We start from the raw sequence: 23,618 nt of genomic DNA, 5'->3' as shown, positions 1-23,618 counted from the left end.
GATTACCCTGTGGCTGCCCTGTGCTGGCTGGGGCGAGCTCACCTCTGACCCTGTGGATCCCAGAACCATTTCCCCCTTTACTAGAGACCAACAAACAGGCAGAGATGTCTAGCATTCTGGGCGTACTCTCCCACATTTCCTAATGCCCCTGAGGTCGGCAGGGCCAGGCTGAGCGGAAGTGACATCAGCAGCGTGGCCCAGCCCACCCGGTACAGCCAGCAACGTTAGCGACTCACTCGCTGAAAGAGTCGCAGCACAGTGGACCCTTGTAAAATCGGCAGGGCCTGGAAAACGCACTGCTTCTAAGTTCACTTTGGGAAGCAGCCATGTGGGTGTCTTAAGAAAAAAAGGCTTTTCCCTTAAGGTTGTCCCCACCTCCTGCCCCCCACACCCACCTGCACTGGGCCTGCTGGAGCCGGGACCTAGCGGTGACAACACACGGTCAGCCAGGCCTGTGTCTGCAGCGGGAGGGGATCCTGGGCTGTTTGTTGTGGCCAGGGTCTTCCTCTGTGGGTTTTGCTCAAGGGAATGCTTACTTGCGATAAGCAAGGGGGCCTCAGAAGCCTTGTGGGAGAACAGAGGGGAATCAGAATTGCACTCCCCCAGCCACCTGGGGAGCCGGGCTGCCCTGTGTGGGCTCCAGTGCCGCATGGCCTGCTGGGGTGTGCGGCTCCGTTTGGGTGGGATTCCACAAGCTGCTTCTTTGCCCCTGATATGCTGGCTATTTAAAATGAAAGGCCTCTGGAGACCAGCAGGTGCCGGAAGAGGCTTTACCTGTCAAGGAGGGAAGGAGTCGCTTTCGGTCACTCCCTGAGTTTCATTCATTGCACCCAGGCTGCAGGAGGCAGGCTGAGCGCTGTCACCAGGCCTGGACGGACTTTGTCCCAAGCTACTGTCCATTCATCTCCCCTAGAAATCATTTACCACCTCTGACATTGGCTAAGTGCCCCTCTCACCGGGAAGGAGGGGCTCTGTGCACCTGAGCCTTGCTCTCGCCCTCATCCATGGCCCCCCTGCACGTTAGAAGGTTTGCGTGCCTGCGCCTGCTCTCCCTGCTCCCTGCTGTCGCCTGCTGTCGGTTGGTTCCAGCCAGCCTGCACAGGGCGCCGGGCTGCTCTGGCCCTCTGTCCAGCAGGGAGCAGAGGCCTGACTGTGGTTTTTACCATCCACGGCAGGGTCACAGGCCCGGACTTTCTAGGGCTGCTGGTTTTTCCACTCTCAGCCCCAGGTGGAAGGTCAGGCTCCCAGCCAAGCACTCCCATCTGCCCACCCAGCGGGCTCGCGGGCTGCTGCCAGGGAACAGGGCCTCGCTCCCCTCTGCTCCGCCACCGCTCAGCAGAGTGAGCAAGCGCCCTCCCCAGGCCGCGACTTCAGCTGTTCTATGGCTCCTCCTCCTGCTCCCGGGCGCCGGCCTCTGAGGCCGGGACCTCCTTGGGATCCTGCTTCAGGTTTTTTTATTCTCCTTTATTTCCTAGCAGCTCCCACCCACTCGCTGGGTTAAGATCGCAGACTCCCTGGGCTTGTGTCCCCTCCCCGCTCATCTCTGCCAGCTGCCAGCCGAGGAGGCGGGACGCCTGCCGAGAGTCCTTTGCAGCCGCTAGCTGGCTCGCTAATGTCTTGCATAAGCATCCTTCAGATGGAGACAGAGGGGCCACGTGTCTGAGAAGGAAGGCGGGAAGCTGAGAGGAGCAAGCCGGGGGCGGGCCACACACGGGTGCACGGGACACCCCCTCCCAGGAGGCGGTCGAAGACTAGCCGTGCTGGCGTGACACCTGCTCCCTTCCCGTTAGCTGTCAATGCGATATGGGTAGAAGACAGTCTTAGTTCTCCCAAGCGAGTGCCATCTTTCCCAGGCTGAGCGGCATTGCCCGAATGGCATCACTGGGTTGTGCACAGGGGGCAGGGGAGCCATCTGCTTGTGCCGCACCCTAACCCCAGGGTGTCGAGCGTACAGAAGGGGTCACTGCCCTCCTCCTTGGATCAAGGAAAGGGGGGTGGCTGCAAGAGCTTCCCGCTGCCTCTCTCGGCCTTTGTGACAGCCCTGAGTCACCCGACTGCACCCCGTCTCATCTCATGTCTCCTGGGGTGTGGATGAAAGGTGACGCCGGCAGGCTGGGACCAGAGCTGAAACCTCACCCAGCACACTGCATCTGTGTAGTCTCTGATGAAAGGGAAAGTAAGGAAAAAATCCGCGTATGGCGAACATCACGGTCAACCCAGCGAGGGCACCTGGGACTCAGGCGGAAGCGGCTTCCCTGCCTGTGGGGAGAAGGCTCACTTGCACACTCTGCAAGAAAGCAGACCCGCCCCTCACCCCAGATCGAAGCAGAGCTCTCTGCAGATGGCCAGCCAGCAAGCCACACCCGTTACTGTCCTCTGGGCTCCTTCTTGAGAGCTGTCTTTTGGTTTTCATGAGGGGACTGGTGAACCCACGCTAGCTGAAAGCAGGTTACCCAAGGGAAGGTGAAATGCTTCTCCCAGGGTCAGCTGGAAGAAGCCGAAGATCCCACAGGAGCCCTCCTCCCAGGGCACGGGGACCCTCTTTTCTCAGCCCCCAGATTTTTCTTCTCTGAATTCAATCAACGAACATGATGGCGCCAGAAGGAATGGTAGAGGGAGCTGGGTCACTTCTTTACTATGCCGCTGAGATGAGAGGTGAAGTGACGTTCTCAGTCACTGTCCATGAGTCACCGGCACGACACGTGAACGCAGGGGTCGTGAGACGCCCTGGCACCAGGCTGCCGCCCACGGTGAGGCCCTCAGCGAGGACCCAACAGGCAAGTTCACGGATGGCCCTGGAAGAGCAGGTGGCTCCACACCCAGGCCGGGCTCTCCCGGGCCTTGCATGCTTTCTGTGCTCCCACTCCCCGGCCCCCACTTCTAGGGAAGGGCGCCTCCCTTTACTTCAGCTCCAGCCAGCTTTACCTACTTCTGTTTCCTGCTAGTGGCCTCACAGCCGTATTTTCAGAAGTCACTTAGATTGGTGTGCAGGGCAGAAATGGGGCTGTGAGAATTCGACTGTGACAGTCAGAAGCCCTCTCTCCCACGGTCTGGGGTGGGAGGCAGAGCGGGCCCTGCGTCTCCCTGTCCAGATTCCCGAGGGGAATGCCGGCAGGGAGCAGAGCTTGGGAAGATGGAGGAAGGCTGGGAAGTGCATGTGCTGTAGGAACTGCATTTCCTGTGGCTTTAGACAGGCACACGTGCAGTCGTTACCGAATGGTTATATTGAAGGGACCACAAAGAAGAAACTGCCGGGCCGGGTTCTCTCACTCCTCCCAGCATGCTCAGCGTGAAGCTCCGGGACCTCGGGGGATGCAGGACTGAGCCTGCCTGCGGGTCCTCCCGTGTCCACGCCAGCCAGGGTCTGACCAGGGCACTGCCACAGGTTAAGGCGCTAATCCCAGCATTCCCAAGTGACATGCGTCCCTATGTTTGAGACTGAAGTCAAATGTTTGCCCCTAACTGCACTGCGTATGCTTAAGCAGTTATCAAGCAAAAGGGCCAAATAGTTTTCAAGTAAGTGACTTTTATTTTCTCTGACATTTCACAGTCAATTTCTACAAAACTTCATACGTTCTTAAAAGAATTCACATTTGGTAAAGAAACTTCTACCCTAAAGAACTCAGAGCTGGAAAACCACTTCAACGTACGCACGGGAGTCAGGGCAGGACGTCGGACGACACCAGGTCCATGAAAAGCAACGAGAGCGCAGTAAATCACAAAAGTCACGAAGCTCCATTCCCACGCCAAATCAAGCAGCGACTTTTCCCAGGTGTGTCTCACCAGTGCCAATAAAATCTATTGAAAAGTTCTCTCAAGGGTTGGTCTGGACTAAAGCTGGCTTCTCACTTTCAGAAAACCACAGCTTCACCGCACTGCAAACCAAACGACACCAGGCACTGCCAAGGCCACTGCTGCTCACGGCCTTGGGCCCCCAGCAAAGATCTTCCTGCCGCCTCCGAGGTTCTTTCGCTTGCTGATCAGGCCGCTGACCGTGATGGATCTGTCCCTCCAAGCTCCGGCTTCTCCACGTTACAGCTCCCGAGGGGAAGGGCAGCAGGGCTAACGGCCCGGAGAGGCTCCAGTGCTAAGAAGAGCCAGGGCTGGTGCTGCGTCTCCTCGCCACTTAGCACTGCGGGGCGAGGCTGGCTCCTGTGTGCTTTCACCGTGACAGGCAGGGAACTCCTCTTCCCCTGCACCCATATGGGAGACCCAGAAGCAGCTCCTGGCTTGGAAGAGGAGTCCAAGAGGCGTATCGCGCTGCAGTTTTGCCAGTGGGCCCAGTCGGGTTCTCGGCAGTGTTTTCAGATTTCTGATACCCAGTGGGCCGCGTGGCTGTGCCAGGGCTGTCCCGGCTGCACCTGTTTCTATAGCTTTGATGCCAAACACACTCTGCCAGAAAGGAAGCTTCCTACCATGGTGCCCAGAGCGGAGTGGCTGTCGGACCCCACAGACCCAGGGGAGGCAAGGGAACGGGCCGAAAGACAAACAGTAACTAAGAGGAGCCAGGTCTGCTTAAAGACACACTTGCTCTGGCTTTTGCGATTCTTTCAGCGAGCAAACAGGTAATAGTAACTGCACTGGTCAGGGGCGCCCGGAGATTTTTGTGGAATTGTTTAGTTTCTAAGTAGGGTACATTTAAATCCTGCACATCTGTAAACAAAGCCAGGCAATCTGCAGCCTTACGATTCTCAAGTTGTCAGAGTTACAACCACCTCGTGATTATGATCGACTCCTGGTTCTCATGAAACCTCAAGAACATCTTCCTTGCGGAAAGATGGAGCTGGTCATGCGGAATGAGGATTTGTAAGAGGGTGCGGTTTTTAAATGAGGGGTCAGCAACTGGGAGGTCTACTACTCAGGAAGCGGGTGCCGCGTAGGATGAAGCTGTAGAGAAGGCGTGCCCTCTGGGAACCCTCCCGGGCCCCCACATCAGCATAAGCCTCGCGGGACCAATGCACACCTCTGGCTTTGCTGCTGAAGCCAACACACAACGGCGGCTCTGCAGTCGCTATGACGCGGGGCACGAGCGGGACACGAGAAGAGTGAGGGTGGGAAGAGAAAACGGGCAAGATTTGTTTCCAATTTTTTGTGGACTTATCGTAACCTCAGGATGAGTTTATTTAATTCAAAGTTTATCGGGCATAATGAGCACTCCTTCTTTGATAAAAACAAGTGAGGGAGGGGGGGTAGGGGGTGGCAGCAGGCCGCCTTAGCAGCCTGAGGCTGTCCTTCAGCTTCTCAGACCTGAGAGGTCCTCTGGGACAAAAGCGAGGACAACAGCCTGCGTCGCCAGAATCTTCCCGGCCCTGACCAGGAGACGCTGGCCTTGTCTACTCCTTCGGTCTCTAGATTCCAAAAGCAATTCATCAGCTCCAGTTCCAGATGGTACTGGAGCCACTCCCTGTCTTAAAAATCTGAGCTCTTTTGCCTGAAGAGTGTCTGAGTCAAATGGTACTACCCTTTCCCCTTGCCTTTTGAGTCAAAGAAAACACAGCTTCCGTGAGTAAGCGCTCGTCCCAGGAGCAGCCTGTGCCCAGGGCACGGCAGGCTTCACTGGCTGGCGCGGTGCCTGGCGCAACGCAAACACTCCGCCTTGTGCTTTATTCTCTGACCCACTCAGGGGAGGACCCACTCCCCAGCTTGACAGGTCTCTCTTCACGCCACTGCAGCCCTGACTGCAGTGAGTGAGCGGGGGCGGAGGCTGGGCAGCTGGAAGAGCCCCCGGCCCCTGCCCAGTCCTCTCTCTCGCCTTACCCTGTGACCCAACAGAGAGCCCGGAGGCCAAGGAAAAGGAACACGAGGTCGCCTCGAATGGGAGTCCTTAGTGCAACGAGACGTACGTCGCCTGTGTGGAGGCCACAGGTGAGGACAGCAGCCTGGGATTGGCACGTGGCTTCGGAAGAGAACTGCGATACAGTCAGGGTTCAGAAGGGCTGACGGAAGCTTCGGGAAGCAGGGGGAGCTAACAGCTGCAGCCACAGAACCACTCGGGAAGCAGGCCGGCCGCGCTAGATATCTGGCTGGTCAGGGAACGCGTCTAGGTCACTGCTGGCGTGACTGGACCCAGACGTTAAGGACGCCTGCAGCTTGGCCCATGCCTCCGGAGCCCTGCTCTTGGTGGCCTCTATAAACAGCTGCGTCTGCTCCTTCAGCTGGTCCAGTTCCACCTGGGTGGCCTGGTTCTGCCGAATCAGCTCCTTGGTTTTCAAGGTGATCTCCAGCAGGCCGGACCTGTGCAGGACAACCAGCGTGTTGTGGAAGCGCCTGTGCTTGCTCTGCCGCTGCTCTGGGAAGAGCTCGGGGCTGCGGCACAGGTGCTCGGCGGCGCACAGAGGCGAGCTGTAGTGGGCTGACAGCGGGGACAGCGGGCCGCTGCTCTCCAGCCCGTGCAGGGTGCTGTCAGAGGCGCAGACAGGACTGGCGGGGCAGGCAAAGGTCAGGCTGGGAGCTTTAGCCACGTGGCTGCTGGATACGGGCTGAAGAGTCTGTGGACTTCCACCTGCCACCAGGGAGGGCACCCCCTGCAGAGCGGAGTCCTCGGCGAGCCTGGCGCTGGGAGGGGCCGGAGCGGAGGGGCTGGCAGGTGCCGCGCCAGTCCTGGTCGGCTCCCTGGAAGACGGGCTGGACGCCAGGCTCTCGGTGCAGGCCTTCTTCTGCACTGCCCGTGCTCCTCTCTCTTCTGGGCTGAGGGGGAGGCCCCTTTTGCCTGGGTGGGGGGCTATTTTGGTGTAAGAGTTCAGGATGGGCAAGTAGTTCCTGGAGTCTGCCTTCTTCTCGCCAGCATGACTCGGGCTGACGGGAGACGGGACGGGCGGGTGCAGGAACAGGAGCTGTGGCTGTGCTGAGATTACCTCGAAGGAGGGCTGGACCGTCCAGGACTGGAGCTGGGACGAGCTGCTGCCCTGAAGACAGAGGAGGAGAGAGGCACATGCGCGTTACCCACTGCGGGGCGAGCGAAGCAGACGCTCCAAGTTCAGGTGCACGGCTTCCCTCACAGACTGCTAGGCTTGTCGAGACCACGACCTAAGAAGGGGCTGGAAAAGCCACCTGTGTCGACACCACCAAATTATTGATTTTTTTTTCACTTTTCCTAAGGGAAAGCTGGAGGAATTGTGTTTTTATGCAAGTGCTGTTACTCTGAAAAGCAAGGGCCGGCTGTGTGGCACAGCAGGTTAAGCCGCCACCTGCAATGCCGGCGTCCCACGTGAGCGCTGGTTTGAGTCCTGGCTGCTCCACTTCTGACCCAGCTCACTGCCAATGTGCCTAGGAAAACCGCAGAAGATGGCCTGAGTGCCTGGGCCCCTGCCACCCTGCAGGAGACCCGGGTGGAGTCCCAGCTCCTGGCTTTGGCCAGGTCTAGCCATGGCAGTTTTGACACCTGGGGAGTGACCCAGCATACGGAAGATCTCTGTCTTTTTCTGCAGCTCTGCCTTTCAAATAAATAAACCTTAAAAAAACAATTGCAGGTAGGTGAAGGAATGGCAGTGAGGGTCACTGCTGAGGCATAAGAACATGGCTGGGACGACTTCCTGGTGTGAAGTCAAACGCGCTAATCGCGAGGCAGTTAAATGCGACTTCCCATCAAAGTCTCCCTTCCTTCAGTGACACCCAGAGTCTCCTTTACCTGACACCAGCTCTTCATTGAAAAGTCATCTATTATCTGGAGTCGGGTACCTGTTTCTAAGGCAGGAACACCTACCAAACAAACGCCCATTCAGATGTGGACGGCGGTCACCACACTGGCATCAGTGCAGTGCTTCACACTTACCCCCCACAGCCACCCCATGACGTGGTTACCAGTTCTCTTCATACGTGGGAGACTGAGGCTTTTTTTTTTTTTTTTTTAAGATTTATTTATTTATTTGAAAGGCAGAGTTACAGAGAGGCAGAGGCAGAGAGAGAGAGAGGTCTTCCATCTGCTGATTCACTTCCCAGATAGCCATAATGACCGGAGCTGGGCTGATCTGAAGCCAGGATCCAGAAGCCAGGAGCTTCTTCTGGGTCTCCCATATGGGTGCAGGGGCCCAAGACTCGGCCATTTTCTACTGCTTTCCCAGGCCATAGCAGAGAGCTGGATTGGAAGTGGAGAAGTCAGGCCTTAAACCATCACCCATCTGGGATGCTGGCACTGCAAGTGACGGCTTTACCTGCTACGCCACAGTGCCAGCCCAAGACTGAGGCTTAGAAAACTTGCTTTCAGTCACCAAGCGCGAGTGAAGCAGCTAGGATTCCAGCCTGATTCTAAAACCCAACTTACTGAACTGCTTTTGTTCTATTATGAAATCTAGTAACAAAGGGTGTGGCCAGCTGTCTCCAGTACTGGAAAGCCATTCCAGTTCCAGCCAAAGGTTAAGAACGCAGATGAAGGTAGGCGGACAGAAGCCACCAGTTCTCAGCCCGTGAGTCACACTGGATCACCTGGCTCCTCGGAAGTACTCTACGGGCTGTCTCCCACACCTACACGTGTTCTGCCACGTGCCAGCCTCTGGGCTGCAGGGCTAGGAGCTCGAGGCCAGCACTAACTCACCCCTGTGCCTGGGTGGGACGGTCTGGACGGTCCATTCTGGAGCTCTCCTGGTGTTCAAATGTACTCTGGGATACAAAAAAGCAAGTGCTCCAGGCTCGGAGGCACACTGCCCCGACCTCCAATGCGTGTGATCGCTGTCTAGACAGGAAAGACGACATCTAGAAGGGAGCCTAAGCTGAGCTCCAGTGTGTGAGAGCAACAAGTCGGTCACGTGAACTGGATTAAGTCAGAACAGACACGTCTGAAGGGTAGAAAAACCTGCGTAAGCCAGAGACTGCCTCACCCTCCCTCACTCTGAAAACTCATCCCAGGTCCAAGATTCGGAGGGTGACAATCACAGGTCTTGAAAAACTGGCTCAGTCAGAAGCAAAACTTTTGGGTCTGGCACTGTGGAGTAGAAGGCTAAGTCCATGTGGGCGCCAATTCAAGTCCTGGTTGCTCGATTTCTGATCCAGCTCCCTGCTGGTGCCTGGGAAAGCAGTGGAGGATGGTCCAAGTGCTTGGGCCCCTGCACCCACCTGGGAGAGCCGGAAGAAGCTCCTGGCTCCTGGCTTCCGATCAGCTCAGCTCCAGCCATTGCTGCCATTTGGGGAGTGAACCAGTGAAAGTAAGAGATATCTTTCTCTCTCCCCCTCTCTACCTCTGCCTTTCAAATAGATAAATATTTTTTAAAAAATAGCAAAACTTTTAGCTCCCCCTCAAGTGCACTGTCTTAAAGGTTGGCCACAAGGTGGATGGACCCACAAGCTAATGCCCACTTTCCCAAGGTGACGTCACTGCGTGCTTCCGAATGCTGCACCGCCGCCCACTCTCCTAACAGACATACAGCTTCTTTGTTCCAGTGATTAGATTTTACAATTAAATCATTCATGTCGAAGCCACCTGAGATTTGGAGAGGTCCTCAGAATCACTTCACATAAAGCCGTCGTGTTCAGGATGGAGAAACTCAAGTCCATGGTGGCAAATTAATCCCGAACAAGTGGCAGAACCAGAACCAGACCCTGGACAGAACACTAGTCAGAACCAAGCAGCAATAGCCAAGACACCGCACAAAAGGCCGAGGCTTTTTAAAGCACCTAATTATTTTAACTTTAGAATGTGCCGGATTCGAGCATGATTAAAAAGGCAAAGCAAAACCCCTAGACTACTTCATCAGTCAGTCGGTCCCCCAAGCCCCCATCTCCCTGAGCAAGCTCAGCGGCCTGCCCTGAGGACTGCGTCTGCGGGAAACACTCCCGGGCCCTAACCGCCAGTGCCCTCAGCCTGCGGGAGCCACCAGCCTCGCCTACAACAAAGAACGGAAGTAAACAGACACACAGAAAAGAGCAACGACAAGGGAGCCAGAGCGAAGGCAGGGAGCCAGGGCCAGCAGGAGGAGCCCGGGGAGGCCACAGGCACGCTGGCCAGGCCGCAGAGGCTCCAGGGCTCCTCTCAGTCAGCAGAGCTGTGCTTCTGGCTGAGATGGGGCTCACCAGACACCTCAGTCCCTTTCAGAGCTCAGCAGCCCCTTGGGAGTGCACCTGCCTTCCTCGGCCATCACGGCCATGGTGAGGGCACGGAGCTCTCCTGCAGCCACGGCCGCCATGTGCTCTGACTCTGACCTAGGATGGGAAGGTCAACTGCCCCCAGCAAACTTCAAGTTTCAGTCTTCTCCAGCACCCCAGTGCCCCCACGGGAGGGCCGCGGCGCATTCTCAGAGCACGGGAGGGCGAGCGGGCCACTCTGGCTCACGTCAATGCTGTCTGTCCCTCACACCGCCCTATCCTGGCTCAGTCCAGGTCCCCTGATAGACGTCGCAGCGTCAAACACCGGAGCTCGGCTCAGGCTCCGTCTGAGTCTTCTTCCCCACCCAGACAGCAATCATGCAACGCGCAGAGCTGCAGAATAAAGCCCCCAGCAGGTATTTTCCACCTCCAACAGTGCTGTGTGGGTGCTGCTGGCACAGCCACCCCACACCAAACGCCTCTTTGTCTAATAACGTGGCTCTGGGTTGATTACTAAGAAACACTCAGAATGTAACAGAAGAGGCTGGCGCCGCAGCTCACTAGGCTAATTCTCCACCTGCAGCGCCGGCACCCCAGGTTCTAGTCCCGGTTGGGACGCCAGGTTCTGTCCCACTTGTTCCTCTTCCAGGCCAGCTCTCTGCTGTGGCCCGGGAAGGCAGGGGAGGATGAGCCCAAGTGCTTGGGCCCTGTACCCGCATGGGAGACCAGGAGAAGCACCTGGCTCCTGGCTTCAGATCGGCGCTGTGCGCCGGCTGAGGCAGCCATTTGGGGGGTGAACCAACAGAAGGAAGACCTTTCTCTGTCTCTCTCTCTCTCTGTCTAACTCTGTCAAAAAAAAAAAAAAAAAAAAAGAATGTAATAGAAGAGACACACAAACTGCCTCCACTGGCACAAATCCGAGTGTGCCACACAGGCAGGTGTCTGGCAGTTCAGATGCCAGCTCGGACACTGCCCTGTATCAGAGCAGCTGGGCTTGGGTCCCGGCTCCGCTCCAACTACAGTCTCGTTGATGGTGCACCCGGGAGGTGGCAGATGACGGCCCGGTAGCAGTCTCATTGATGGTACACCCGGGAGGCGGCACATGACGGCCCAGTAGTTGCGCCCCTGCCACTCACGTGGGAAACCTGAAGTGAGTTCCCGGCTCCTGGCTGCAGCGTGGCCCAGCCCCTGGTGTTGCAGGCATTTGGGGAGTAAACCAGTAGGAATTCTGTCTCTCTGACTCTCAAGTAAAATTAAACAAAAGCTCCCTGCAACTCAAATTAAAGAGATTCTCTGTATCTTCCCTAAACTCCGCCACATGTTCGAACGCACCGCTGAAACGATGCCACTTCTGCGCGTGTGCTCACCTACGGCTGAAGCAGGCACTGCAAGGACCCTGACGACACATGACAACTACAGAGGTAACAGTCTCTCAAAAGGCAGCGCACACACTGTGATTCCTGGACTTCCTTTCAAAATAACGTTGGCAGCCAAACGGTGCCATCCTTGGCCCAGGAAGGAAGTGTGCACCGGCGTGGGGCCGGCAGCCGCTTTGAAGTACCTCCCTGGCAGAGGGAGCGCCTGCACACAGGACGCTCAGCAGTGTCCACGGGCAGACTCCAGGCCCTGACGGTCAGTCTCACCTGTTTGACCAGCACATTCTTCATGACGACCATGGGGGACAGCGTGGGGAAGGCGTGGTTTGCAGGTCTGGAGTTCGGCCTGCGCCTGGCCTGTCTGCTCCATCCTAAGGCGCTCAGCACGTCCTCGGCCTCCACCTGCTCCGCGGAGCTCAGACACTCCGAGCTCCCATCTGGAGGGCAGAACAACAGTCAGTCACTGAGGGTCTAGGCGGGGGCCTAGGCTTCTTCTCTCCAAGGCACTGGAGGGGGCGGCCTGTGAAAGGCATTTGGGTGGGTGGGGGGGCGCTCATAAATGAGGAATATGCCCCCCCTGAGATGGATTAGCTTTCAGAGGACAGGTTTTTGTAAGGCATTTGGCCCCTGGGGCCCTCCTCTCTTCTCTGCACACATCTTCTCATGCACTACATCAGGACTCAGCGGGAGGCCTCACCACCTGCGGCTGCCTGATCTTGAACTTCCCTGCTCCAGAACCATCTGCTAGGGAAACCCTCTGCTTCATAAATTACTCAGTCTCAGGACCGAAACAGGGGCCTTAACCTGGCTCCCTTGAAATGGAAAGGACCACTTCTCACAGGTGCTTTTGAGAATTTTAGAGACGGTCTTTGGCTTTCATGGGGCTTACAAAACGATCCATAATTATCCATCTCATCCCAAAAGATTAAGAATCACTGCCTTAGGAGCTAGCGCTGTGGCGTAGCGGGTAAAGCCTCCACCTGCAGTGCCGGCATCCCATATGGGCTCCGGTTCGAGTCCTGGCTGTTCCATTTCCAATCTAGCTGCTAATGGCCTGGGAAAGCAATAGAAGATGGGCCGAGTATTTGGGCCCCTGCACCCATGTGAGAGACCCAGAAGAAGCTCCTGGTTCCTGGCTTATTTATATATTTATATATAAAGTGTATATATAAATAAATATACCTTAAAAAAGAAAATAAAAAAAAAAGAATCACTGCCTTAGGACAGTCCAACTTCCTTAAAAAAAAAAAAAAAAGATTTACAGAGCTTCAGAGCGGGAAAGACAGAGAGAGATCTTCCGTCTGCTGGTTCATTCCCCAGATGGCTGCAACAGCTGGAGCTGTGTCAATCTGAAACCAGGAGCCAGGAGCTTCCTCTGGGTCTCCAAGCAGGTGCAAAGGCCCAAGGTGCAAGGCCATCTTCTGCTTTCCCAGGCCACAGCAGAGAGTTGGATCAGAAGTGGAGCAGGCGGGACTTGAACCGGTGTCTATATGGGATGCCGGCGCTGCTGGCAGCGGCTTTACCTGCTACACCACAGTGCCGGCCCCTCGACTTCCTTTTTTAACTCTCCCATAAAGACCGGTACCATCAGGGCTCACGAGAAAGTAATCAACACACCTACAGCAGAAATGAGCTGAAGGCTTCTCAGTTACTCCCACAGTTTCAGGACCTGGTTGAGAAGGGAGGGGAGGCAGGATGGGGGCTGAGCCAGGATACAGACCTTGACAGGCTCTGGGCACCACAAACACGACACAAAGCCAGCTGTGAGCCCTAGAATACACATTCCTGCTGGAATCCACACAGCTTCTTCCTGAATTTTCTAACTACAAAGCTTTCGATCCCTCCATCAAGCTCAAGGTTAAGTGTTCCTCTTTGTTGCTCCCTTCACTCTGTAAGCAGCTTCTTTGTCGTCCTTGTGCAGGAGCATGCCTGCACGATGGGCGGTAGGAAGATGCTCTCCAAGGCAGACAATAACACTGCCTTATAGAAACTCCATCCAAAATGGGTGGAATTAGATACCTGCTGGATCAAACCAAGAGACTGTGCACCCTGCTACTGCTCACCAAGAATCTAGGCGAAGGGGCGGGTGTTTGGCACAGCAGCTGAAATGCCTCTTGGGACACCCACATCCCATATCAGATATCTGCTTCTGATCCAGCCTCCCACCGATGCATACCCTAGGGGAGAGCAGCTGATGGCTCAAGTACTTGGGACCCTGCCACTACGTGGGAAAATCTGGGTTGAGTTCCCAGCTCCTGCTTGGCCTGGCCTAGCCCCAGCTATTGCGGGCATTTGGGGAGTGAACCAGTGGATAGAGGATCTGCTACTGTCTTTCAAAACAAAAATAAAATGAAAACACTGTTTGCTTAAAAAATGGCTCTCTGGACGAGGCATGACTGGAATGTCACTGCCAGCAACTGTACGTTCTCCACCTGGAGAGGACTGTGTGACCAGAAAGGCGCTCATCAGCAGAGGTCTAACTCAGAATCTCCAGTGAACCTTTTCAAGAATTAGGGCTGCTGTGGGCCTTCCCCAAACCAATGGCACCGATTTACCTGGTGCCGGGGAGCACAGATAATCCAAACGCGCACCTCTGGTTAAGAACCACTAGGCCCAAACAGACGAAGCAATGTGCATGGCTGGTGCCGCACCTTGGTTTCCAAACACCAGTCGGCACAAAAAGGAACCCGGGGCTCCTTGAAGAGGCAGCTGATTCCAAATCCTGGCAGGGAGAGCACAAGGTCAGCCTGGACGATCTGCGGTCCCAGCAGGCGAGGGAGCGCCTCAACACTGACGGGGACACGTCAGAAAGACACCAGGCTACCCAGAAGGGACCCCCACTGGCCAAATGTGGCTCAATCTGAGCATCGGGGATGGTGATGCTAAGGGGCTGACAGCTGAATGAGGAGAGAATTCCATCCGTCAGGCACTCGGGAAAGTGCTCCCTCGCAGAACAACGGCAGTCAACGAGGGCCAGCCCGCAAGGGCTCAGGCTGCCACCGGCTTCACTCCGGCCGCCCCACTTCCGATCCAGCCCCTGCGAGTGCGCCTGGGAAAGCAGTGCAGACGGCCGGAGTGCTCGGGCGCCTGCACCCACGAGGGAGACCTGGATGAGGCTCCTGGCTTCGACCTGGCCCAGCCCTGGCCATTGTGGCCACTTGGGGAGTGAGCTGGTGGATAGGAGGCCGCCTTCTGTCTCTCCCTCAGACATGGCGGGTGAGCTTCATGTGAAGCAAGCCTGGGCAGCTGCACTGAGACAGCAGAAAACCCGAAGCCACAGAGGTCGACTGCCCCTCCCCGAGCTGCCCCAGGGCAGCACAGGACAGCTAATGCCTCTCGCTCTAATCCCCGCCGGTGCCCTGGTGCTCTCCAGCCACGTCTATTTATAATTTGGCTTCTCATCCAGCGTGCTTACAAGGGGAAAATACACCAGTCTCGGGACAGGAGAGACTGAGGGTGCCAACAGCGCGCTTCCCTCTATAAATCCGTAAGTTGACAAAACTGATGGATTAGTCCCTGGGAACTGGGGTAATAGAAACCTTCCTCTCAACACAGTTCTACTCTCAGGATGCTGACTCAGCCAGAGTCCCCAGGCATCACCCCCGGCATTCCGTGGGGCAGAAATGTTGACAGGACCCTCAGACCTGGAGATTAAAAACACAAGCCTCCTGGGGAAGGCAGCGAAGCCTTTACCAAGCCAGTAGGAAAGGGTTCTGAGACTCAAGTTGAGGAGTGGCCCAGCTGGCTCACAATCCAAGTGCAAAGTGCACACACTGGGGAGTGGGGGTGGGCAGGCATCGGAGAAGTGGGAACTTTTAACACAGCAAAATTACTTTCTTAGCAAGAAAAAAAAAGGTCATCTTAACAAATGACAGACTGCTTTTACTTAGCTGGCAGCTTTCACATTTCAGAAGGCAACACGCGGTGTGTTTTTGCCCCTGCAATGTCACCGTTCCACTGTCCCACCGAGAGGATCCAACAGGACAGTATAGAAACGGTTCCCCCAGTAACCGCTTCCAAGAGTCGAAACCAGAGAAGACGCCAGCTCATTCTCAGAACCACCAGCCATGGAGGCACCATTCCAGGAGGTCAGAGAGCCCCTCACCCCATCTCACAGACGGCTGTCGGGGGCCGCGTGCGAGGCAGAGCAGCCCTTGCAACGCACACAGGATAAAGTATCAGTACCTGAGAATCCGGAGTCCTTGTCTGACTCGGCGGCCGCCTTCATCTCGGGGCCTTTGCCGAGCTTGGCCGGGAGTCTTCTGGGGCTCTCCCTGGGTGGGATCTTCCTCTCCATGTCTCAGGGGGCTGGGGCTGGAGGCGGCCTGACCGGGACACTCTTCATCTGGGCCTCCCTGTGAAATACAACCGTGGCGGAAGAAGTCACTGGCTGGACAGTGAGACAGCTGGGCCAAGCGGGGACTGGCGTGCGGGCAAAAGCTCCCCTCAGCCGGCTCAACCGACAAAGGCTTCAAGTTCACCACACAGAGTGGTTTCCACCCAAAAGGAGACTCAGTCCTTTTGCTGCCCTCCCCACCCCCAATTCCATTAAAAATTCAAGGCACTCAGACCAGAGTCAGAGGGAGCTTTGTAAGATGCTAACAAAGGCACATTTGATTAGTGCACAACCCAATCAACTCACCCTCCTCCCTGGGGAAAGTGCAGGGGCGAGGAGGGCCACCCTGAGTGACCAGGCTCGCTCTTGCTCTCCCAGTGTCTGTCTGCTGGCTCATGACCTATGGCCGCCTTCCAGCGTGTAGACTTTCTCAAGTTAACCTGGCGGTTCTTTGGATGAATGGGGTGAAAACAACTCCTTATACACGAGGGCTCCTTTTTGGCTTAAGTAGCACCGACGTGCACAGGAGATCACGGATAGTGAGATGTCTGTGCTACGTAGGAGTCTGTACCGGTTACTGCTGCTAATGAGCCTGTGTCCTCCTCATCAATACCCATTTTACAGAGATGAAGACTGAGGCCCAGACAAGTGCCCTTATAGGTGCTCACTCGGAAATCAGGCCCTGTGCTAAGACAGGGGTATGGGGCAAAACAGGATGCACCTGCTTCCTTTCTGGAGCCTGAGATCTAGAGACAGACACACACTAATGAAGCAGCCACACAACCTAGGAGCGCCCTGAAGACGAGAGGCTGGCAGTCTGAGGGACTGAGGAAGCGCCACGTGGCTGCGACCTGCAGGGTGAGGGGTGAGCAGGAGTCGGCCAGGTGAGAGGCGGTGTGCAGGGTATACCTCTGAAGGCAGGGCGCTCTGCACCGGCACTGGCTACGGCATGGCCAACAGACAGGCAGCGCCTTGAAATCCATGTTGGAAAGATGTTAGCGATTAGCTTAAAGGCTAATGGAAGGCATGGAAGGATTTCACCCAGAACAGTGGCAGGATCAGATCTGCGTTTTAAAAACTGTTGGGTTCTGGATCAAGACTGAAGTGGAAAGAGGCAAGAGGACACTGGGTCATCTGGATGCTATGACCCCAGCGCAGGTGAATGAAGCTGATGGCAGCACAGACGGGAGACGCGAACAGGACTGGTTACTGCAAATGAGAGAGGAGGAGATGTGGTACCGAGTTCTAAGCTCGGGAGGCCAGGAAGAGTTCAGGAGGGGATTGTGTGGGGTCGGCAGGGTGGAGGGGCTGGGCTACTTCAGTTTTGGTCACAAAGAGGCTGAAGTGACCTGGGTCATCCGAGCTGAGATGCTGGGTAGGCAGTCACATGAAAGACTGGAGGCCTGGAGCGAAGCCTGGTTGGCCCCAGTGATACCTGCCGGTCCACAGCAGATCCAGATGTAGGCCAATAGTGAAGGGAGACAGAGAGCCCTGCAGCAGGTGAGCAGAGGCCAAGAACATTTCAGCTATCTCAGTAAGTATCTGAGTCACCGAGCACCGGCATGGGAAGGACACCTGTGCTACTGCAAGGCGAGGGCAGGGGCCAGCAGGGCCGCTGGGGACAGTACTGGATGGGCGGTGTGGGCAAGGCCTGGGCGGTTTTCATCACAGTCCCGTCATGGCTCCAGCCTGGGGTCCTCTGAGCGAGAGAAGCCCGAGGCCCTGCAGGTGAGTACAGTGCTGCGTCTGAGGCAGCGCCAGGTGCCCCAACACTGCTGGCGCAGGGGCTGGGGAAGGGCACCGGCGACTCAGAGGCAGAGGAAGCTTCGAAACAAAATGAAACGAGATGAGGCTGTTCACGGCAACCTCAGGCATCCCTCTCGCTCCTACTTTTGCATTTGGTAGGACTGGACGGAAGGGAACACAGACGGATCCGAACGAGAGTGAGCTGTAAATATAATTCCAAGTGAGACTTCTGTCCCGTGTCTCACTCACTCAAGGGGCCAGGCTCCTGCAGGCCACACGTTTAATCCTACGTGCAGAGAAGGTAGACAATGGTGCTGTCGCAGCTTGCAGAGCATTTTGCAAAAGCAGTGTCTCTCCCTGACAGCTGTGAAGTTAAACAGCACGGACGACCCAGTCTAAAAGGCAGATGACGTACCAAACGCTAATTAAATCAGGATCCTTTTGCAAGAGACCCAACAAACGGCATGGTGTCATTTTCCTGAAATAACACTGTCAACAGCGGATGGCGCTTCCCTCCAAGGGGAAGGAGAGGTGGCCTTGGACAGGCATTCAGGCCGTTCGAGTCTGACTATGCTGTGGATTTAGATTAGGAAGGTGGCGCCTGTTAGTTGCAACCCATTAAGAAAGCGACAGGGAGGGCCTCTGGCCCAGTGGTGAAGCTGCCAGGTGGGATGCCCAAAACCCACACTGGATAGCGCAGGTCCCGGTCCAGCCCCCCCCCCCCCCCCGGTTCCAGCTTCCTGAGAATGCACACCCTGGGAGCAGCAGGTGATGCTCAAGCACTTGGGTCCCTGCCACCCTGCGGGAGACCCAGAGAGTCCCTGGCTTCCGCCTTCAGCCTGGCCACACACTGGTTGTTGCAGGCATTTGGGAAGGGAATCAGCAAATGGCAGGTCTCTCTTTCTGTCTCCCCTCTCTGTCTCTCAAATAAAGAAAATAAAAAAGAACCCGGTAAAATTTCACATTATAATCATGAGCTATCTTACAGGTGTTTCAGATAAAGCGTCTTCTGTAAGTCTCACTGTCAATAACGTCCCGCTACTGTTACTGAAGTGCAGCCTACAGAGCTATAGAAAAGACACAGGAGTTCATTGGGGCTCACTGCGAACCTGCAGGTTAATTCTGATCGTGAAATCAAAATTCTGAAATGCTGACAAACCGCTTAAGTGGAGAACAGATGCTAAAATTGTAGAGCCTGGGCAGCTGGAAACAAACAAGGTATAATCTCCTCCAGAGCGCTAAACTGGTGATTTCAGATGGGAAAATGGTTGAAAATAGGAAAGCGCTGTTTTGACGACTCTTCGAGCAGCAGAGGTGCTCAGTGCCAGCCAGGGCGGCTCCCGTGGGCTCAGAGCGGCAGGAGCGGCACTTCCAGTGGGCTGAGGGTGCCAATTAGCCAGGAACAAGGACCCACGCACACCTGGCAGCACGTGACGCCCTGGGCACAGGGGTCACTGCCGGTGCCCTCAATCCCCGGGCAGGGCAAATGGCAACACCCGAAGCCTTCCCTCTTCAGCAGTACTTCAAAGTCAGGTGCTTGGAGATGGCTTGGTTCCTAAGCTCTCACCCTGTGTCACCTCTGCTTCCTGGCACGCACATGGCTTTCCAAACATCCCACGCCCCATGCACGGGACTCCGTGTCCCAAGGACTGGCGCTCCCACGCTGTCAGCACCAGCCCTAACCGGGCTCCTGTGTGTGTACAAGTAACACACGTTCCCAAACAAAACCACGGCCACCACAGTCCACGAGCGCGATGCAGGGCACAGAACAGGTTCCTAAATACACACACTTCACACAGGCTCGTGCGTCCATGCCACATGCACTCCCTACACTGGTCTGTTTATCTCCCCAACCTCCGGAGTTCTTCCACTGTGGCGAGCTCAGCCCCCAGCACGAACGTGCGAGGAAGCCAACAGCACAGTAACTCTGGCTCCCTGAAATGCTCACACGGCTCGAAGGTCAAGATCCTGCCTGTCCAAGCCCCACGGTCACTTCCACACCCAACTTCCAGGTCCTGTCCTCCGCAGGAAACATAATCTCACCTCCCCTTCCTCCTAAGTGAGACCTCGGCAACAAAGCCTCCGATCTACATTCCTCATCTCCGAGGAGACGTGAGCTCAGGACGAGAGGGAGACCCGAGGTTACAAGGAAAGGGCCCGAAATGCGGCTTTCAGATCTCTCCTTTTATAGACTCTTGGCAGGGCTCCTCGGAGTGCGAGCTCCCTTTAAGACGCGTCACGTGTATAACATGCGTGCATGGACACAAGTGTGGGGTGAGAGCCCAAGCTTAAACACAATAAAGTGACAAAGCCACCTTCAACAAGGCTGCCACCCAGAAAACGGCTTAGTATTCTAAGGACGTTCCAGTTCTCTCCGCGTGCGTGCTCCGAGACACCCGTTCTGGGAGAGAACGTGTTTTACTGGTGGAAAAGCCCCATCTACCTAAATCTTACACCACCACATTCACTGAACTCTCCAGCCGGGCTGGAAGCTCAGGGACCCTGAGCCCCGAGCCCAGACAACTGCTCTCCACGCCCACCTGTCCAAGGGGAGACCGCTCCAACCCCGCGCCGGGCGGTTCGCCGCCTCTCCCCTCGCAGCGGCCCACGCTGCGGCTGTGCCAGGCGGCATGTGCACCCTCCGGGCATCCACGAGCCTGCCAGCTCCGCAGGGCAGAACTGGGCAGACCCTGCGACTGTGCTGCGACTGGCACACCAGCCTCCCACGGCAAACGCCCCGGCAACAGCCGGGACCTGGGTCCCCTCCAGCCCACCACCAACTCCTTCCTCCGCACTGCCCACCTCCCCCACGCCCCTACTCCTGGCACCACGACTGGCAAGCTAGCCAGCCACCCCGAGAAGTAACCAGCACAGTGGGAGGCAGCCGGTCCTTGCGAGACAGACAGAACACCGGCGGCGCCCTGGAACCCGAACGGGCACTGCCCCCAGCTCCACACTGGAGGCCCAGCCCCCTCCCCAGGCTGCAGCTCTGCCACCCACTCCCCAGTCCATCCCTGGCCCGCGGCTCAGAGCCCGACAGGCCTCCGGGCTCCGGACGCCTAGGGCTACCCCTGGGCCCGCACACAAGCCCCCTCCCCGCACACGGCTCCCTCCTCGCAGGCCCCGCCCCTCGCAGCGAAACCAACTACGTGGGCGGGGGCGCACCCTCCGACCCCCGAAGTGCCGGCTCGCCCTCGCGCCTACCTCGCGCCCCTTCCTCTGTCCTCTACCGCCACCTTCTCTCCCCGCTCTCCTCGCCCAAACCCTCCCCCGCCGCGCCATCCCCGCCTTCCTCCCGCGGGCCCAGCCCTCCCTTTCTCACCTAGGGCCAGGGTCGCTCCACGACCGGCCCAGCGCGTGAGGTGGCGCATGCGCGAATCCAGCCCCAAGGCTCCATGACAACCCCGTCGTCGCCGGGTCTCCTGCTATCCCCCCGGCCTCCCGCCCATTTCTCCTCCCCGCGCCTCCGCGACGCCTTTCCCCACCACGTGACTCGGCTCGGAGGACCCGGCACCATAGAGACTGCGCGCCACCTTCCTAGAAGAGCCCTTGGAGACGAACTCACTTTCCGCCTCTGCCGGAAGGCGCGCGGGGACGTCGCCGCTCTCTCCGCGGCGGGCGGACGTCTCTATGGTTGGTTCCTGAGGCGCGACCGCCATTTTGTACGGCGGCGTGGAGCCGTTCGCGGCTCTGGCGTGGTTGTGGTACGGGATTCCGGGGAGCCGGGGTTGGGCCGGTTATGGCGGGATGCCTGACTCCCGAGGGAAACCAAGGGCTCATTCCCCTGTAGTATGTGCAGCCAGGACGTTGTTATTGTTGGGGGCCGGACAGGGCGCGCCCGGCGTAAGCAGGCGGGTGGGGTGACGGGGCGGTCCCCACCTCCCCGCGGGCGGCTCACGTTTTTGCCAGGCCTGTCGGAGGGGTTGTTTTGTCTTCCCGTCCACCCCTGTGACCATGCTTCGCGAGACCTACTCTCGAGGGGCTTCTCACTGCGTGATCGTGTCGTTGGATATTTTGAAGAAATTGAGCTAGAAAATTGCAGGCCCAAACCTCCTTCCCCAAAGCTGAAATCCTGTGGGGCGGGGGTTGTATAATTTCGGTTCCTTATCTTTACAGCTGCACCTGTGTGAGGATAAGGGGCCGAAGCTGTGTAACCCTTGCCTCACCCGCCGTTAATAGCCGTTAATAATTCTAGATGTCCTTTGAACTCCCCGCACGTGCTGTGAGTTTCCCGCGGTGTGAGTTGATTTGCTAATGAGCTTCCCGCGGTGTGAGGTGGAATAGGTCTCTGAAAACCCTATAAAAACCCTGACCCTTGCCTTCTCGGGGCTGCTCTGTTCCTGCGTGGTCAGAGAGCCCCAGCACGCTGGTCGGAATAAACCCCTTGCTGATTGCATGCGAGTGTCTCTTGGAGTCGTTCCTGGGGCGGTGGACGTTTCTCGACCCTAACAATTTGATTCATTTTGTCCGGTGCGGCTGCCCGAGACGGGCTTCCCAGGGATGCGGCTTCTCCGGCCAGCCCCCGGTGTTAGTGCGAGCACACGTGTAACGGCCAAAGCGAAGAGGGCTTGAGGCCGCCGGGAGTTCGGGTGTGTTGTGTCAGCGAGGGTGGCTTAGCCGAGAAGAAGCCGTTCGCAGGTGCGGGGAGAACGGGACGAGGCGGTGCCGGCCGCGCTCGTCCAGTAAATACGGTAGTCACTAAGCACGGGGAGCCCTGAAACGGCTGAAAATGCAGAATTTCCGTTTCTCAGTAGCACCCGCCGCGTCTCAAGAGCTCACGTTCCCAGCATGGCAGAAAGTTAGGTTGGCTACGTGCGGACCCAGGTGCTGGGAAGTTGTCCTGTGGTGGTCACCCACGCTTTGTTAAGCGCTACTAGGTCCTGGTCACGAAAGACCCCGACACCGACGATGCTACTGTAGTCCTGAGTATGAGGGTGTCTGCTTAGCTTAAGCTCCGCCAATAAATGATTGACAGCTTACATTAAAAAAAAAGTAACTAAAAACGGAGAAAAAGCCTACAGCCCTTGAGACTTTTGCTCTGGGGTTGGAGGGAGTGAAGTTTATTGTCGTTAGTCGCTGGGCAGCTGTCTGTGCATTCTCTTACTACAAGCTGATGACGTCACACCGTTCCCAGCGTGCAGATTAGGTGAGGGAGCTGAAGGCCGGCTTCCGCGCTGAGGCGGCAGGAAAGTGCTTGCCTTCACATCCCTTGGTGAGCAAGGGCGGGGCGGGACCTGGGGAGCAAGAGGGTGAAAGTGCTTGGGTCCTGCTGTTGGTCCAGGCGTCAGCTAAAATAGAACGTTACAGACCCAGTGAGTCACGCGTGCATGTTAATGAAAACGAGAGGCAAGGCAACCAATCAGCCTGGCCAGCCAACAGCGAGATACACAGCTTTTTATAGTATGCAGTGAACAATAAAAATCCCAGAATGCGGTGGTAAGATACCAGTTAATAACAAACCCAGGAACAATAACAAACTCAAGATATGGTTGTGAGATAACAGTGAAGGGCGCGCTTCTGTCATCTTAGGCAGAACACTTGGGTTGTGTCCTTTCTCAGTTCCTTGGAATTTGGGCCCACATAGTTTTGCAAGATCCACCCTTAGCCGTAGAGCAAGCAGAGCTAATATGTACAGAAGCAAGAGATCTGCAATTAGCTGTTAGCCACACTCACTCCATTGCACGTGGGAAACCCAGATGGAGTTTGGGGCCCTGGCTGTTGCAGGCAATAAATCTTAAAGAATCAGAACAAGAAAAAGTGTTCAGTTCAGATTTTGTTGTTGGACAAGGTAGAACAGGCAGGTAAAACTTAAGGGGGTGGGGGGCAGCTGTGATGCAGTGGGTAAAGCCTCTGACTGCAGTGCCGCATCCCGTATGGGTGCGGGTTCGAGTCCCAGCTGCTTCACTTCCGATCCAGCTCTCTGCTATGGCCTGGGAAAGCAGTGGGAGATGGCCCAAGTGCTTGGGCCCCTGCACCCACGTGGGAGACTGGAAGAAGCTCCAGCCCTTGTGGCCATTTGGGGAGTGAACAGTAGGTAGAAGACCTCTCCCTCATCCCTGCCTCTGATTCTATATAACTGCCTTTCAAATAAATCTTAAAAAAAAAAAAAAAAAAAAAAAAAAAAAAACACTTTAATGGGACAGATA

General features: G+C 56.5%; 1 protein-coding gene and 1 long non-coding RNA gene across 7 annotated transcripts; one reads left to right on the top strand and one right to left on the bottom strand.

Moving 5' to 3' along the window:
* Positions 1-3,506: 3,506 nt before the first annotated feature.
* CIPC (CLOCK interacting pacemaker) lies at positions 3,507-21,151 on the bottom strand. 6 transcript variants are annotated; one of them, XM_070065031.1, is made up of 5 exons: positions 19,516-19,631; positions 16,033-16,175; positions 15,576-15,745; positions 11,658-11,827; positions 3,507-6,905 (listed from the first exon to the last, which is right to left on the bottom strand). In XM_070065031.1, exons 3-5 carry the CDS (start codon positions 15,685-15,687, stop codon positions 6,012-6,014), a joined length of 1,176 nt encoding a protein of 391 aa, XP_069921132.1. In that variant the 5' UTR covers positions 15,688-15,745; positions 16,033-16,175; positions 19,516-19,631; the 3' UTR covers positions 3,507-6,011. The 6 variants fall into 6 exon arrangements, with proteins under 6 accessions (XP_069921132.1, XP_051681954.1, XP_008270219.1 ...); XM_051825994.2 differs by lacking the exons at positions 16,033-16,175; positions 19,516-19,631 and adding an exon at positions 21,038-21,151; XM_008271997.4 differs by lacking the exons at positions 16,033-16,175; positions 19,516-19,631 and adding an exon at positions 20,795-21,021.
* LOC108178640 (uncharacterized) lies at positions 21,073-21,868 on the top strand. Its single transcript, XR_001795378.3, has 2 exons — positions 21,073-21,176; positions 21,589-21,868. It is a non-coding gene; the product is annotated as an uncharacterized lncRNA (long non-coding RNA).
* The last annotated feature ends 1,750 nt before the right edge of the window (positions 21,869-23,618 follow it).

Source organism: Oryctolagus cuniculus, chromosome 20 (assembly GCF_964237555.1).
Source record: "Oryctolagus cuniculus chromosome 20, mOryCun1.1, whole genome shotgun sequence".
NCBI classification, from domain to species: Eukaryota; Metazoa; Chordata; class Mammalia; order Lagomorpha; family Leporidae; genus Oryctolagus; species Oryctolagus cuniculus.
The sequence above is the reverse complement of the archived record's forward strand: the minus strand, read 5'-3'. Positions and strand labels throughout refer to the sequence as shown.